At 40.0% G+C, this 18,429-nt stretch overlaps 1 protein-coding gene across 4 annotated transcripts in view; it reads left to right on the top strand.

Moving 5' to 3' along the window:
- Window positions 1-18,429, top strand: part of ptprsa (protein tyrosine phosphatase receptor type Sa) — a 232,587-nt gene that overhangs the window by 142,340 nt on the left and 71,818 nt on the right. For all 4 annotated transcript variants that reach the window (XM_082507103.1, XM_082507102.1, XM_082507105.1 and 1 more), the window contains one exon: window positions 9,973-10,083. In XM_082507103.1, the coding sequence (XP_082363229.1) occupies window positions 9,973-10,083 (111 nt within the window). The remainder of the gene's footprint in view (window positions 1-9,972; window positions 10,084-18,429) is intronic.

The following is an 18,429-nucleotide window of genomic DNA, read 5'->3' on the forward strand; positions in this document are numbered from 1 at the left end:
GTGGAAAAAAATAATGCCACATTTGATAATATGAGGAAGACAGCGGCATGTTGAGATATATTTAGGTCATTGTCACCCTAATCTGATCAACCCCTGGCTGACCAAAGCTTAGATGGGAAGCTTATGGCCATTAGGTTGCATGCCCGTAATACAGGTGGATTTGCCGTTGTAATTGAATATTGGCTGGCCTTGTGGACCCAGCCTGCCTGGCCTTCCTCAACAAAGTTTTAGATTTTCATTCTCATGCCTTTTTATATTCACAAATTAGAAATTGCAAACCACTACAAACCAAAGAATCGCATTTGTTTTCACTCTGTGTGTATTTGTTTCTCCTTTATCCACCATCCTCCTCATTTAACTTATTGTTTTCATCTCCTTCTCAGTTTTTTGTCACACTGGCCTTCATAAGATCCTCCCCTTTTTAAACCTGCTTTATTAACCTTAACCTTACTCTAACCTTAACCTAACTTTGACCTTAACCTCTAACCTTCAACTAGTAACCTCTTAACTCCCGACTAAAATCCATCTGAGCTAAAGCAAGATAAACCAGCTTCCTGCAGCCTCTAATCAAACTCTAACTTTATAACAACGTAACCTTCCCAGCCCCATTTTCCTTTGTCTTGTGATCACCTATATTTATATGGTCTCCAGAGTTATTGCAGAAATGAATAAATTGTCACTTTGATTTTGCCTGGTTTTTCAATGACTCTTAAGTGATCACCGTGGCACAGTAACACTGTTTGTGGCTACAAAACGTTGAGTCTTTACAGACTAGGCAAATCTAGAACATAAGAGATACCCTGATTTTCCACTTTAATCACAATGTGAATAAATGTAGCAATAAATTAAACTCCAGTACAGTAAATGTCAACAAATGCTTATGTTAAAAACATAAATGTAAACTTTTTGATGTAGAAATATATAACATAGTCCAATAGAGCAAAAAGGAGCATTGTAAACCAGGCAGAACTTCAAACTCAGTGACTGAATCCTAATTGCTGGTATCACGAAAGATGGCACAAAAATGTAATAATCTGACCGGAAGGTGCTGAACATTTTCACACCCCTCGTTGCACTGTAAAAAGTATGGAAAATGCAGGGCTGAGATTATATTTTTAAAAAATCCAACAGATTTATAAAACTATGTGTGCATTTCAAAATCAACAGAAACAGTTCCAGTTTCACTGCAGTTTCACTGTCAGCTTAATAAAGCTATAAATATGCCTGATTCTGTTTTATATGCCTCAGTCATTGTGCAGCCCCACAACCATCACTTTGTAATCAAGCTTCTTCCACTACTCATTAGACCTGTCAGTAACAGTGGTGGGAAAAACAAGGTGTAGTTAAACAGACCCTCATGATGTCAACATATAACAGTCCAAAAGCAGAACAAGTGTCCGTAACACTGCCGAGGAAAAATGTCACACTCGGGAAAATATCATCAAAACTTACTTAAACAGATCCTCTGTATTTTCTCTGGGCAGTATGCATGACTGCATGCCTATACATGGGCCAAACCTCAAATGTTAGGCTCAGTGGATAGTGAGAACCCTTGATCCTTAGCCCTGTGGGTGCAGGCAGTCTATGCCAAGTAGGAATAACCAAGGGCACATTGTTGCCATGAGTCATCCTTTGATTTTAAAAATGCAGACTAAGAGAGAAGCAATACTGCGGATACACACACAAAAGCAAACAAACTCTAAAACTGGGTGAAAGAGAGAAAATTAATAGAGCCGCTAAAGCAAGAAAACAAAAAGGAATTATAAAAAACAGTCAAGAGTGGAAGGACAGTTTAATTTGAATTTGAAGGGGTTTAAGTTAAGCTGGCTCCCCTTCCCACACCCAAAGCTGTGCCTGTAAGGGAAGCATTTTACAATGCAACATTTCAAACTACACTTAAAAAGCCCACCGGCCAGTGACTGGATAAGCTCAATATTTTATTGTCCCTAATGGGACATTTGGCTTGCAGTCAGCCATGTAACACAATACAGCCTCACAATAAACAAAGATAGAGAAACATACAACTCGCAGTGAAATGAAACAATTGGAAAAAGCAGGGAGATTGAATGACTGGGGATATGGGATGAAACTTGAGGTAAAGAGCCTATCTGTCACAGTTAAACAGGTTTATGACTTGTAGGATAAATAAGAACTTCAGCCTGTGTGATTTAACTTGCGGTTGCCTGAAGGCACAACCTGAAATTCTTGCTCAGTGGAGATTCTTCCTCCGCTTTTAACATGTTAAGGTTCAATGCTAATGTGGATGCTCAGTACTGAATAGTTGCAGTTTTTACGGACACCTTGTTCAAGTTCAGCTGGCTGGAAAAACGCCGCAGGAGCATAACTTGTCAACCTAAGAAACCAAACCTCTCGTGCTTGCCTCATCACCCTAAGTTACAGCCACGACCGAAGGCCAAAAAGACAGCAGTAGGTTAGCGCGATAAAACTCCCCATTGTTTTGTGATACCGGCAGTTAGATTGTTCTTTTTCTTTTAGCCCCCTTATATGTACAAGATTACCCAATGGTTTAATCGCCAAGTTTGAGTGACCCATCTAACCCAAACACCTCCTCTAACTATTACTAATATTAACCTTGAACTTCACTGATGTTGTGTCTTCATTTTTGTGTCTCCTCCAGTGGGTACCCCGATTCGAGGTAAGATGCTTAACCATCACGATAAAAACAGGAGAAAAATAAAAGACTTTAACTGACACATAATCAAATATAACCACTTCTAATTCCGCCAAAGTGAATAAATATGGGAAATAATCAGGGCTTTCCTGGTTTTAAAAAAATTACAACCGTTTTCTCTTCCCGCTGTCATTAAGACCCCATTTGTGTTCGTGTTCTGTGTCACATTCGTCATGTATGTTTGATACTCCCATGTTTAATGTCAACACTGATGTGCTATTCTTCCACCTGTGTGTGTGTGTCAGTGTGTTCTGTGTTTGTATCTTCCTGTTAATATTAAAAATCAGGAAACTTTAGATTAAAAGAGCAAACAGATGAATGGTGAGGCCTGTGAGCTCTGCTAGGAGTTGTGTTGGTTTTCCTTTAGTTTTTTTTACCTCTGACAATAAAGTTTTAGGTCATCAACAAGTTCATGGCAGAATGGTTGTTAAAAACAGTTTTTTCCTCCAGCCCTGCTTTGATATCCTCCTCATTTGTGCATAAACCGCAAGGACGCTAACCTCATCTTATATTTGAATGCACCTCCCTGAAAAAGATAAGATATCAGGGGCAGCAAAAGTTACAAAAGTTGCTTTAATTCCCTCATGTTACTCTACGGGATATAAACCTATAACTGCAAATTTAGGAAGGCTGCTGAGAAAATGCCAGCATGGGCATCCTTTTAACATACAAAAGAACTGCTTTTATAACTTCAGAGGATGAATAGACGAATGGAAGGATATCAAGGTAAGAATGGAAGGACACAGGTGTGAAGCGGTGTGACTCCTGTGAATTACACAAAGGCTTTGTTCAAATAATTCTTCTTCTCCCCTCATTTTTTCCCCCGGACATTTTAACTTTCCTTTGTAATTATCTATCCCACTTTATAACTGAAACATTCAGTCTCGGTTGATTCAGCGGGGTTGTTGTTAAACGCTTTTGTTCCACAGGCTGAGCAGGTGAGTGAATATCTCAGTTTCCCATGGTTGTCCATGTAAGCAAGGGGATGAATTCAGCTCGTGTTTTTGATTTATATATTTATTTATTCCCCTGAGTTCCCTGATGAAGATAAGTGGAAGAGCATGGATGGATGTATGGATGGATTTAGATGTTATGATAAATAAGGGGAAAACCCCACAGTAGGTCCAGAGGTCCTCCATCCTCAATCGTTTCACACAACCAGTGCATGGAAATATTTTAAACGGTACCATGTTGTCACACATATTAAAGCACATCACAAGAGTCGGCAGTCCAACACAGCCAATCCAAGCCCTCCCTGCATCTTCTCGGTTAATTAAGAAGGCCTCATAAATCATATTGTGACAAATGTAACTTGTGAACTCTGCATTTGCATAATGACTTAAGCAGCTTGAAAAAGACGATTTTTCACCCATTGCCAATACTGACCTGCTGTCAGGAGTGTATGCCGCATATGTAATTACAAAACAAATTGGGTAGGAGTTGGAGGTGGACTAAAATTATAATAGAAGACTGAGGCGTTTGAGAATGACATGTTCATATGGACCTATGAACATGCAGGTGTTCTGTGTACAGATCTTTAGGGAAAGCATTGTTGTCTCACTGCCGAGTCGTTTCTATTTCACTCTGTGATAGAGTTGATTCCCATAATTTACAATTTCAATTCATTTTAGTTCCATACGAAGCCGTGCAGGTGCCAGCCTTGAGGTAAGCGATCGCTGTATAGGTAGCTCTACTCCCTACCTGCTTCATTACTAATTTCACGGGAGTGTTACAAGCCACCAGATGGGCTCTGACAACAGTGGCATCACACGTGGAGCCTCATGCTGGTGCGATCACAGCATAATGACCTTGGGGTGGTGGCAGAGCGTTGCGGAGTGACAGCCAGGACACAGACAGAGGGGAGAGACAGTGAGAAAATGGCAAGTCCAGACTTGGCTGCCATGTAGCGCTACTGGCTTCTTCATTTATGCAGTTATTAAAGCTGCGGGTACACAGCTGAAGTCTGTAACTTCCAGCGTGTTGTCATTTATAGCTGCAAACAGAATTGATGTCCCATAACTCAGCAGTTCTTTGTTAATTGTGCAGTTCTGTTTTCTGAAACAGCTGTTACAAAACTTAAATTAACCAGCAGTTTGTGAAAATGAAAAACAAAATTTTGGTTTGCTTTGGTTTGGTTTTTTTTGCTTTATACACCTCAGCCGCAAAAGGTTGATGGGGAATTATCGTCACCCTGCCGAGCGGGCAGACGGGTGGCCAGGCGAATAGTGTGGACACCCAAGGTTGTGAATGTGATAACAATAGGTACAGCTACTAAAAATCTCAAAAGATTTTGAACTCAGGGTCAGGTCAGAGGACAGCATTTCTGAAAAGCACCTAGGTTTTTCACATTTAAACCATAGGTGCATCTACTTGAGGGGTAGCACTGGCTACCCTTAGAATTTTTTTTTCAGGTGTGGCCTGAATACCTTTCTCAGTTATTAAACACATGTCTTTATGTGTTTGCACTTTTATATGGTAAGCATACAACATTTGAAAAAGCTGTCAGTAGAAACTGAGGCATTAAAGTTTTATTGGGATTGCAGTCTGCACTCTTCTGTGCATTCAGATGAGTTTAATGCATGTACTAGTGAGGTTATTGTGTTTGTGTGTCCGTTCATACAGTAAGGTGCTAATTTGGGGTGTTAGTGAGAGCTGGCCAGCCGTTTTGTTCACCGCCTAAACAAATCTATCAAATCCTGCTGGAGCACACTAATTGAATTACACAAATGGGACTTTGGGGGGGGGGGGGGGCACACATGGCAAAGCTGCTACAAAGCAGCGACTGGGGTGGGCAGACCACAGCTTTAGGCACTTTCTGAAATTAATCAACCATGCTGGCTCCTCCTCGCCCTCCTTTTATCCCCTCATCTGTCTTTTTGTTTTTCTATGCCTGTCTGTCTTTTTAACTCTTCCTCCCACCCTTCTTTTATTTTTATGGGGTTTTTGGGGGCTCTTTTTTTTCACTTCACCTCTCATAAAGGAGAATTTTGTTCCACTCATTTTCTCTTCTTTTCCACATCTCAGTTTGTGATTTTTTTTTTCCACCCAGTCTTCATATTTTTTACCATCAGACCTTGCCATTTGGTATGTTCTGTGCTTGTTAGCTACAAAAAAGGACAATGAAGTCTGTGAAACATCTGAATGGTCCCTGTCTGTGAATAAGATAGCTCTCTAACCTTGACTTCTAGACAAATCTAGTCTGCTTTTAAGTTATCGTTCTAAAATGATCAAAATTGGCATAAACTGAATAGGACAGCAAAATATATCTGCTTTTAACAGTTTCTCAGCAAGAGTGTTTGTCCCTGAATCAAAAACATGTGTTTGATGAACCTCGTCTAGGCAGTCTTCTTTGTTATCGCACCTTGGCACCTCAGTCCTCTTCTTCAGGTCAGCCTGCAGCATGTGGCACTTTTAACCAGGGCAGCCGTCACAGCTGGGACGAATGCTCCATTACAGCCTTCTTTATCAAATGAATGAAGGCAGTAAACTTGCTGCAAGACAGTCAGAGTGAGCAGCAGGGGAGGTTGGAGGTTGTGGGTCTTTGTGGTCACTCAGACTTAGAAGATCGATCAACCTGGATAACTGATGTCATTAGGAGACTTAGCCACTTTTTTCTCCTTAATGCTGACCTTAATAGTGTGCCATGCATTAATCACTGAGTAACAGACAGAAGGGTATCTTTTACTGCTCTGACCTAGTAAAACATGAATTATAACTCAGCAGAGGCAGTTTACTAATGATTATTGTAGCTGTTGAGCGGACAGCCGGAGCTCTGATCCATTCCCAGTACAGCTCACATAGTGTCCTTGAAAAGTCAAGTGTCCTTTTTAAATGTCCTTAAATTAGAGAGCAAAGAAATAAAGTGGTAACCACACAGTAGTTCTGTATTATGCTGGGCTGGAGTTAAAGTTGTGCACTTACAATATCTATTTATTTATCTATTGCTATGAAAAGTGGCATCACTCAAATGGTTAATCTGTATTCAGGACAGGACAAAACATTAAAAACAACATTTTTTTCTGTAGTAACTGGAACCGCAGCAGTGATAAACCTGCAAAAACTGATTTTGTAACTGGAGTAAAGTACGGTTTTTGTTTGCAGATAATATATAAAGTAAAAGTACCCATGGTTTTTGTTCATGCAGACATGATTAGGAGCAGATTAGCACTAACACGAGTATTTTCTTTTCTGAAAAAAACCCTGTGATCTGTGTAGTTACAGCAGTTTTTATTTGTGATAAGGATTAATAGCTGGAGACAAGGAAGCCGTGGCATTAAGACCCCATATAGGATAAATTTAATAAGCATGTGAGCAACACTATAAATTGTTGTGTTTATCAGTAAACACCAAGTGTTTGAACAGACCCGGTGCGTGTTTTTCTTTGTGTTATGTTTGCGAAAGATAATTTTCAGCATTTATTTCATTTCTTGTGCCACTGGCCACTCGCACAACAGGCTGGCAGAGCAGACAGAGCGCATTATGCAAAACACTGAGCGCAGCCATTTAAAGAAACAACACACAAAAAGAGAAGTGATAGGAACAAAAAGACACGTGGGTCTTGGTTTCTTGTGTGCACACATGCATGCTGCAGCTCCAGATAGGTCATCAAAAACATTTGTTGTCTTTATACCTTAATATTATCTGGTCTTAGACTGCCTTGTCACTGGCCATTGCAAAAAAGTAATATTATTATTTTTTGCTTCCTCTTTATGTGGTGAGATAATTTAAATGAACTAAATCATTTACAAAAGAGCAAGCCATAGCTCAAGGAAAATGTATAGCAAAACGAACACGAAAAACTGTATTTAGCCCCGATTTTCAAAAGGCAAAGTCACAGAGTCAAACGGGGTTTTTAGTGTTTTCTTCCTAGAATTTTTAAGAAATACATTTTCTCAGAATCATGGGAGGCCTGGAGGCTATCCCAGCTGTAATAGAGCAAGTTATGACAACTTTAAGACAGAAGCTAATAAATAGTGTATATTCCCCCTTCTCTGACATTGTCCCTGTACATTTTTTTTTCTTTCGCTTCCTTTCCTTCATTTGCTTCTCTGCTTTCAAGCATCTTGTGCTTGCCTTTCTCTCCTCCCGAACTTTTTCTCCCATGTTCTGCAACTAGAAAGACTCTTTTGTGTGTTCTTCAGAGCTTCATATTGAAATAGTAGCTCGAATGTGTAATGAAGCCAGTAGGGGCTTGGAAACAATAGATAATCCTACCTAGCATGGTGTCTTGGAGCAAATGAAACTCCCCATCTTCTCTCAAAGTGTATTTTTTCTCTCTTTGCACTCCCCTCTTTGCCAGAAAGTTGCAAACAACACCAAATGTTGTTAATAGTTGGCTCTCAGTGCATCATTGAGATATCGGTGGTCATATTTTGTTTACTGTCAAATTACACGTGATAGATTTATATTTATTTTTTACTAGAGGAAAATGATCAGTAGCCGCCGACAGCACGTGACATAGAACATCACTTGTTATTCAACCGTGTGGTAACAGTTAACAACTAGGGGCTTCCAGCGATTTTATAATTCAGCGCAGTGAGTGAGGGTGACAAGCCGCTGGCAGAGCTTTCTGGAAGCGTCCACCTGGAGTTGAACTTCACACAGTCCTTACTTTGTGGTCTCCCTTGTGCCGAGGCACTCAGCTTCTGAGCACATTCCAACCCACCTGCCACCGCGCTGGCATTTGCTGTTCCAAGTGCACATCAAACAAATCCAAATCAGATGCTTGCATAAACCCACGGCGAAGACTGTGCCACCTGCACTCTGCAGGTAGATTTTTTTCATTTGGTTCACGAGCTGTGTGCCAGGAACAGTTTCCCCGTGAGGGATGAGGATGATCTGAGTTTTAGATTGAAATGAAGAGATGCTAAAAAGAAAAAACAAAAAATAGAGCGCCATAGATTGCTGTGGCTTCGTGTCTTTATTATTGTTTTGAAAAGCAAAAACTGACCCAAAGGTATAAAATAGTCATGAGGGAAAGTGAGTTATCTTTATAATTAAGCAGGATCAATGATCTCATTTGTGGCACAGCTGAAGCACCTTATTAGGCCAACGTTCCAGAATAGTAGCCTTGTTCAACACTGTGTTCAATCTACTTTGCTGATGTGATGGAGTAGGTTATGGTATATTACAAAGCATCCAGGGAAGCTGCTGGCATATTGATGCTTCCTGGCTAAACGTTAACGAGCAATGGTGCTGTGTTTGTCAGAGAGGCCTCGGCTGCAATCTGTCTGCTGAGCCAGCCAGAAGCCCTAATGATATCATCAGGAAGTGCCGTCAACAGCGCTCTAATGAGGAATGATCTGACGCCTGTTGTTTCACCTCCCTCCTTTGTCCCTTGCACCTTTTTCTTCAGTGTCGCCAGGCATTTCAGTTTACTGTATTTGCGCATAGTATATAAGAAGCACTGCCGGTGAGAAATAATGTCTGAAAGTAGCTCAAAGGCGTCTGTTTTCGAACGCATAATAATGACAATAAGCGAGAAAAGAATGGGGGTCAAAGAGAGTGGCACACAAAATAGAGTAAATGTATAAGCGATTAAAATGCTTAGGAATTCAAATAACTGAACAGCAATATTAAAACCTGAATATTAATAATAATAATGCTTTATTGTATGTATTCGTTTGCAAGGTTGTTTGAGCATTTGTCACAATTTTGATGAGTAGTTATCACATGATAGCAGATGGGCTGGAACGCTGTGGATGTGTGGACATTTTCTCATAAACTCTCCAACCGCACCAGCGCACACACGTACACACACACTAACACACACACTCTCCTCTGGTGAGCGTTATGCAAAGGGTGATTTACTAATCTCATGGGGTTTACAAGACCATCTCAACACCCTTTCTCCATTACCTTTCAGCATCCTTACATCATTACTTTATTGCACTTTCTTTGTAAGCGATCTCACATCTTACACGAGTTGCATAAACCAGCCTACTGTAGCTACAAATCCAGTGTGACTGATTCAGTCCACATTTTTATTCATTTATTTCCCCCCTTCTTTTTAATCTGTGGATGGCTGAGTCTGGAGTGGAAGCCAGTTTGTCATGCCAATCTGCATAAGCATTGCGGAGAGAAGCAGATCTTGACAAAGTGGTCCTGAGAAATTCAAGATACCCACCATTAAGAAGATTGTCTGACTTCTTCATGCACTGTCACAGACAGATTGACTAATCATTTCCTCTCTGCTTCCTGTCTCTCTGTCTTTTTCCTTCTTTTTTTTCCTGCCTCTTTCCCTCCCCGTCTCGTCTTTGTTCAATGTCGTCGTTTTCCAGGTGCCTTGCAGATCGAGAACAGCGAGGAGACGGACCAGGGGAAGTACGAGTGTGTGGCGTCTAACGTGGAAGGCGTGCGCTACTCGTCCCCTGCTAACCTTTATGTGCGAGGTAGGGAGCAACCCGGTCAAAGAATCAGGCCAAGAAAACAAAACAAAACAGGAAGAATAATAAAGAAATAAAACATCTACCCATTCTAACTAAAATAACTTGACAGTGCAGCTCAGCCATAAATGGCATTACTGTTGAGCTTAACAAATGATAACTGCTTCCATTCTAGCCTAGTTGTATTTGCACCAAATGTATTTTGCAAAATAGTATTACCCAAGTAGTGTCAATATTTTAGCACTGATAGTATTGCCTGCCCGTAAATGTAATTTCATATGCACTGAAACTTCCAGATGTAAAACTATAATTGACCAACTAATGTTCTTCTCTGTTATGATGTTATGCTCCATTTTTTCTTTTAATGCCCTCCCCTACTCACTCGGAAGGAAATGTGTAGCACAACAAGCCGTATGTCTTTACTTTATCGGTTGTAAGACACCTTTTACCTGTAACTGTGTGCCCGATCAAATGTTTCCCGCGCTGTCAAAGTTGGAACCCAAAAAGAGTCCGGAAGGACGTCTTTTTGATTAGTTTTTTACAGGTAAAGGAGCACAACGGTAAGTCTGTCTTGATTGAGTGGCGAGGTATTATCGCCCGCCAATCAAAACCTCAACCCCTCAGCCTTCTCTAGATTTGGAGGAGGAGAACTGAGTAGGCTGCTCTGTTTAAAAAGAAAAAAAGATTATAAATAGTATATATCCTCTATTTCTTTGTCATGCTGCTCTGGAGCATAAATCCATAGTATTCCCATGTTTCTTCTTTGGTGTATTATCTATAAAGGCTTTTACAGTCAGTAGTAATTTTGGCTGGAATGTTCGAGCAAAGCGAAGATATAAAAAAACGATCAGTCACAGGGAACATAGAGTTTCATAGGAAACAGACAATGAAGACAAAAGCGTACTCTCCACCACTAATGCTAAATGACAATGGATCCCTGTTGAGGGAGCTTTAATAAATTGAAGCAGATGCATTTCCGACATGGTTTATTTATACTGTGCATATTAAATAAAAATGCCTCCGTATCTACTCAGTTTGTTCCCTCTGCTGTGTACCAAATAACTTTGTTCCCAATAAATAATTCACTACTCTGACATTATAAAATGGGTCAGGGAGCTGCTTTTTCATTATTATTGCTATTATCATACCCTGTGAAGTAGCAGCATAGGAAAGGGAAAAATTCCACTGTGAAGAGCTGAAGGTAAAAAAAAAGGGTTCATCAAGATTAGTTTCTGTTCTTGCCAGTGTTTATCCTGGAGGCGCATGCTGTCTCTTCTGTGATGCGGGCAATGTCAAGTAGCTATCCACCTTGCTAATACGTAGCATAGTAGGTGTTAAAAGGGTCATTGAAAATTCTAGTCAAGTACTCTACAGGCATCATTAAATACTGATGAATAATTATGGGAACACTTTGTTGACACAGCACTGGGATGTTCAGCAGCTCCTTTGGTCAAAACATATATATACATAAATATATATATTCCGTGATATCATTTCCAACAATTCATGCAGTCTCCATGAACACTGGCTCCATCAGCATGCCTTTAAAAGAGTACACAAGGGTCATAAATACTTAAGTACTTTCACGCTATGTAACACACTTGTTATGCTTTGATGGTGTCGACCTTTGTCTGTTTTCAGTTAACTTTTGTCAATCGATTCTTGATACTTGATGTTGACTATGTTTTGTTCACAAAGCAAAATGCACTTGAGATTAGCAGCTGCGGTAGGGACCAATTAAGAGCAGGAAATATATACATATATAAAAATCCTAAATTAAGACTGCAACCCGACTGAAGGCCCAACAACGGTGCTTCTGATTGGCTTCCAATGACATTTTTAGTGGGACTGCCTTAAACTGCAGCTGCTAATTTCATCCCAAACTGTGTCTTTTTTTTTTCTTCTTTTCAATCTCTCATTTGTTTTTTTTTTCTCCTTTTTTGTTTTCTCTTGATTTTGTTTCCTTCTCTAATAAAAGCAAGTACGGCCGCAGCAGGAGCTTCTCCTCGTGGCTATAAGAAGCTTATGAAATTCTGAATTATGAGAATGGAAAGCTTGATGTGACTCCAGTGGCGCCTCACTTCCTTTTTTTTTCTTACCAGGCGACAGTGCGGCCACTGGGGTGAATCTGATTGTTTTGGTTCAAGTTTATTTACGGGGGTGGGGCAGGCAAGTGTACTTTCAAGACGGGTTTCACTGATAGCGGGGAAAGGGAAAAGGAGTGGAAAAAAGATGAAAGAAAAGGGAAATGTAGCTGCAGCTAAACACCTTGAGGTGGCTTTTTTTACTCTCTCTGTGTTTCCCCTATTTTTCTCTTCTCCTCATGTCATTGTGTTCTGCATCAACCCCTTTACATCCCTCAGAGCTTCGAGAAGGTTGGTGTGTTTTTTCTTTTTTACTTTTTTTAACCCACGTTAACAAATAATAAATTCAACATGTTGGAAAGAAAAATTTTTAGCTGTATTTGCCTATTTCAGAGCTCAATTGATTACTAATTTGAAGAGATACTAATCAGCTGATCCAAACTGCTAAATGATTATGAAAGAAATTTTGATTTCTTTTCAAAGGAAGAAATGATGAAAGCAAACCCGATTAGCTCGGGTCTTGTTAATTTACTTTTATGTTTGCATTGTGGGGCCTTTTCTCGTTTTGCATCCTTTGGTATTGCTTCTGCATCTAAAGGCTTTCTTGCATGTGCTGAGTGGAAATGCAGCGTGTGGAAATAACAGGACCTGTTGCATGATGGGAGAATGTAACTGCGCTTGCATGCCTCTTCAAAAGCCGTTTGGCCGCAGTGCTCTTATTGTTTCTGCATTCCTTTTTTTTCTTCAGTTCTCTTTCTTTGGTTTTGGTTGTATTTTCCCTAACACACCCCTTTTTGGCTTACTTTTTTTTTGTTTTTCCCTTTATTTCTTTATTTTTGTGTTGTGATTATAGTGTTGTGTTGTGCGTTTTCCTTTAGTTCCTTATCTATTGGTGACCCTTTTTTCTGTTAAAACATCAGTCTCTTTTTGTGGTTTATTTGTCGGTGAGATTTTTTTTTTCAATAATGACGCTGCTCTGCTTCTTGGGTCTCGGAGTGCAAATGCAAATGTCGAATGAAATAATAAGTGTGTATACAGCCAGTGTTCCTGTCATCTTGTTTATAGCGATCCATTACTGGAAAAATTAGACCTGATTGGGCCTGATTGGCTTCCATGGTGATTTTAGACAGCCATTAAGGGATGCCATTTACAGTGTCGTGTGGATCAATAACAATATAATGAGTTTGACATCAAATTTGCTGTTGCTTAGCGGGTGCTCAGAGATACTTTTATTTTCAAATGGCGGCAGCTAGAATGTGATTGGTTTTGTTGAATGACTGCTGTTTGTGTTCCCTCGCAGTCATGACACTCCATCAAATTATAATCTATTATTCAAAAGCCCTCCTTCCTTTGTACACACACGCACACACACACTCCCTCTCTTTTCCTCATGGAATATTGATATCCAGGTTGATGAAGCTTCTAAAAAGCGCAAGAAAATGCGCCGTATTTGTATCTTTCATTCGTGTTATTGTCCTGGCACAAAAAGAAGAAAGTGCTAAATGAATTGGAGATCAATGCAAACGTTGTTTTCTGCTTAACTGTAGATTTGATTGGCTTTGTGCAATAATCAGATCTTTACTGAACTCCGTGTCACGCAATTTTGGGAACTCGTATATACATGTGCATTTCATAGCTCCGCTAGTCTCGAGAATATTTGAGATAGATCTACTGGGTTTTTTAATGGAGCAATGGCTTTATGTTAGAGGTGTTACATGGAGTTAAGAGAGTCAGATCAGGAATACCATTCTTTCAACTAGAAGAGATGATGCACATTCTTAGTACCAGTCTCTTTTTGTGGTTTTCATGTGTATCAGTCACCAGGGACTAAACCAACATATCTGAAAGTCATAAAAATGACTACTACCGCAACAGCAAACTCATTACCAGATTACATGCTTTGGTATCAGTCAGTCCCGAGTGTATATATGATTTTCTCAGGCAACACCATATACCAAATTATCCAGAAACGTTGTGTTTTATCTGTCTATCTACCAAATAGCCAGATTATTTTAATTAGCCTCCTTTGTTCCTCAAGATTTTATGGAAGTATGAACTACAGTAAGCCCAAATATCAAAAATAACCCCTCAAAGATTTAGAATTTAGTGGACGTAGGTTTCAATCCCAAGCTACAACACCTATTCCATTCCTCTGAAATGCACAAACCCATCCTTTGTCCTTAAGTAAAGTCATAAGACTAATATAGGCAATTATCTCAGATCTACTAGTTATTATGGACAAAGTGGAGGTTTTCCCTTCCATTACCTCTATTTACCAGTTGGCTGTCAAAGAGACTGTAGCAGTATGGTCTATGAAAGTGTTCACAAAGTATGCTAAAACCACGCAAAAGAAACAGAATAAACCTGGCTGTGTCTATATTAAGTCTGTAGCTCTTACTTGAAGTGCTAAAAATAACAGTGATGCAGAAAGACTGCGCTGTTCTGTACGCATGTGCATGTTTACCCTCCTACGGTGGTATCTGCTTGGTTTTGAATGTGCTTGCATGTCCTGCTATGCATTTGTGTGTACTGTTGGGAAAGAAAGCTAGATTACACCTTACGTTCTCACTGGCCAAAGCAAAAATCCTGCCATCTCTATTAGATGTTTGTCTCAAGGAGTCCCCCGAGATAATACCCACTTTAAAAAAAAACATGTTGTTTTCAGAAATCTTCATTTTTCAGACAAAGCAAATGTTGTATAACCTCCTTATGCTATATACACAAACATACTTTCTTTCAAAATCAGAGTAATAACAATCATTGTAGGTATCTTTACAGTGAGGGGACATACTTGCAGTATCATTTGGCTGCTTGTCATCTACTTGTAGGACAATAGAAAAAGAGTGATTTGCTTTGAAATCCCCTCAATCTACTGCTTGCTATTATTAGATACCCCTGCCACGATTCTTGTCAGGTTCCTTTAGGTAATAATTTCCATTCTGATGAGCCACCCATAGTGAGTGTTTAGCACTGGCGCAGCCAAGGTATGTTAATACAGACCGACCCCTGTGGCTTATATGTAAATGCCCAAGGCCTTTCCCAGTCAAGTGTGACTAAAGGATCTCTATACTGCACCTGTGTCCTCAGGCAGCAAGAGGGTGTAATCTCAGCTTCAAGGTGACACTAAAGGCTGCACATTATTTTGGCTTCCCCCCTCATTTTGGGGCAGCAAAACCTGCCTCACCAAAATGGCCGATAATGTCCACCTTCTGACCTCTGTTTTTTGGCACAAATCCCTCCACAACACTGCCCACTATTAGAGTTAGTGCAGTACTCTGGCATTCTCTCTCGACTGCTTTTCACCTCGTCCAGTGTAAGGCTTCTTGTCTTTCTCTCCACATTGGGGCTTGAAACAAGATTACATGTTGTTAGTACACTACGTTTGGTTTGTTTTCTCTTAATTCCAAATGGGCCGGCTGGGCTCCTGGTCTCTGTGAATGAGGAGCCTGTCCATGCAATTGGGATTCTTTCTGCTTTTTTTCCTATGTTTCAATACATTTGTGAGGTAGTGTAGGAGAAGGTTTCACACACATGCAGACATCTTATCTAAGCTTATCATAGCATTACTCAGAACATTAAGTCGTATCGCACCAGGCCTGTGTCCGGTCAGTAATATCAGTGACCCATATGCATGTGACATTGACATTTAGATGTAGAATTAATGTTGTGTTTTCCTTAAGATTTAAACATTTTTCTGCCAATCTGGAGTTAGAACTGAAGGGATCTTCAGCTCTTGATCTCCTGTAGTACCTAAAGACCAAATTCACTTACCTGTCTTACACACGGTGACGCTGTTGACAGGTAGACTCACCTGCATATCATTTATCAGTAGATTGCCCAGTACCAGGAAGCCTTTAAGCAAGGATGTTTTTGCTTATTGGCTCCGTGAATTGAACATTACGTCACACACCAGCCACAGCCAAAAGTTACCAACATTTGGCAGGTGACTGGTGTTAGATGCCTGACACTATAGGTACTCAAAGGTAAACAAAGACATGTTTATGTGGGGAAACCTCATTCACTCAGCCACTACAGCTCCCGGTCCATTGGCTGACCTGAGCCCCAGGGAGAGAAGCGCTCCCTCAGACACTCTTTGATTGGAAGTTTCCCCCAGATAACCTTGTTTCCCCTATTGAGTTTTCACCATTATTTTGGATTGGAGACCAAAATTCAAGATAAAAAACCAAGCAAAACAAACAAAAAAACATCTAATAGTATTGATGCATACCTATTTGTTGAACACAGCTGCACTCTGGTACTGTCTATGCTGTTCGGACGTAGTTCTTTTTGTGGATTTGTTCAGTTTCATTTGTTTACTTTAATTTGATTTCGTGTGTGTGTGTGTCTGGAACAATGCTATATTTGGGAATGGATGGCATGCTTGGACGGGCTTGGGTGACATTTTTTTCGATTGTATTGGTTATCTGGTGTCTGCCCAAATGGATGGGGGCGCACCTGTACATGTCACTCATGCCGTAGCCACACCCATGCATGTCCGTGTGAGGAATGGGCTGCCCTTTCACCTTTGTTGTTCAGTTAGGACATTTTTGAAAAATAAACGCAGATATATATTTTTTCCTTTTATCCAATTCAACATGTTTTTCGAATAATCTACCCCACTGACTTTTTTGAGTCTGTCATTTAAAAAACAAAGTGTATCTCAACTGGATCAGGGTAGAACAGGCTTTTATAGAGCCACAGTTGCTTCTAATTAAAAAAATTTTGTTCAATTGTAAAAATTCAGAGATTTGATATTTTTAAGAACAGACCTTTGTGGTCTATTTTTACCGTTGATAATTTTGTGCTCCACAAGAGAGCTTTTTTTTTTCTTTTTCCTTTTTCTCAAAAATCAGTAATTACATTTTTGCCCTCAAGGTTAGGCCTTGTCTTGGTTGTAGAGTTGTGGCCGGTCACAATAAACTATTGTTAGGATGTACACAGAATATCTCAGATGACAGAAAACACAACACGGGATGCAGAAGGTTCATAGTCTGCAACTGGAAGGACTGTCCAAAGTGTTTGTTACATGAGAGCAAGATGCATTGGTTTCTAAGACTGCTACATGTTAGAGATCATGTAAGCTCCCAGGTAAAAATCCCCATAGTGTGTGTAGGTGATATTTGTGCCTTACTTTGTTGGAAAAGTTCAACTGTCTCATGCAACGATCATATGAATCCCATTTGGATCGACACGGTGTGCTTTTGGAATGCTACCTATCCTTGACGCCACTCTCAGTCTCCCCCCTCCCAAATCTCCCCTTCAGTCTCTGCGTACCACCTCCACACACATCACACCTACCCATCCCAAGACTTCTGAAGTCACATTTGCATTCTTGTGCAAAGTTTAAGGTGGGGAGAGGGGGACGTGAAGTTGAGTCTTGATTTTAAGCCCCAGTGTGTGAGACTTCTAAACCCACTTTCAGTCATTTTTTTTCTTTTTTTTTCTTTTTCCAGAATCACAGTTTACTTATTCTATCCCCACTTATATCCTCCTCCTCCTTCCCCCTTTCTCCAAGAACCCCAAACCCCTCCTCTTCCCCTTTGCGTATTGTATAATTTGTCTGCGTGCCCATACTCTGCGTCACTGTATGTCTGCCCGTCTTCCTCTGTCTGTCTTGTCTACTGTCTTGCTGCTTGGGTCTGTTTGGTTCTGCCTTGTGTTTGTCTCTCGTCCCTGTCTTTTCCGTCTTGTCTATCTCTGAAGTCATCTCTTCCATTTAGTTCATAATTTTTTTCCTTCTATGCCTTTTTTTTTTTTACTTTCCTTCTGTCTCTTTAACCTTTCCATCCCAACAGACATCTTGACTTAGATGTAGATTTTGTTAAAGTTCATACATAGAAATTATAGAACCCTGTAACAGTCTGTGCCTTTTTTTGTTTAAATTAAACCAAAGATTTTGTTCAGATAAATACAAAGAAATTGTGCATGCTATAATTAGAGCAGTGCTCCAGCTATTGTCACCCACCCTAGATTAAGATAGGAAAGGAAAACCCAACATTTTATCAGTTTACAACAACTGTGTGCTAATTTGTGTTAGCATTAAGCTAGCCATCCTCTTGCATGTTACGATCTCCTATCAAGTGTTTGCTGAGATGCCTCTCATAAACATGGTGTCTTTTGCTAAATCATGCTCTTTCACTCTCCAACTTTTGCATACTCTGCACAATCATTCCTATACCAATGCAAAAAACAAACAAAAAAACTGCACACATACTATATCTATATATATACACATGTAAGTACACAGTACCGTTTACACCTTTCCGTG

The sequence above is a fragment of the Aulonocara stuartgranti genome (assembly GCF_965226115.1).
Source record: "Aulonocara stuartgranti genome assembly, chromosome: 15".
In the NCBI taxonomy this organism is placed as follows: domain Eukaryota; kingdom Metazoa; phylum Chordata; class Actinopteri; order Cichliformes; family Cichlidae; genus Aulonocara; species Aulonocara stuartgranti.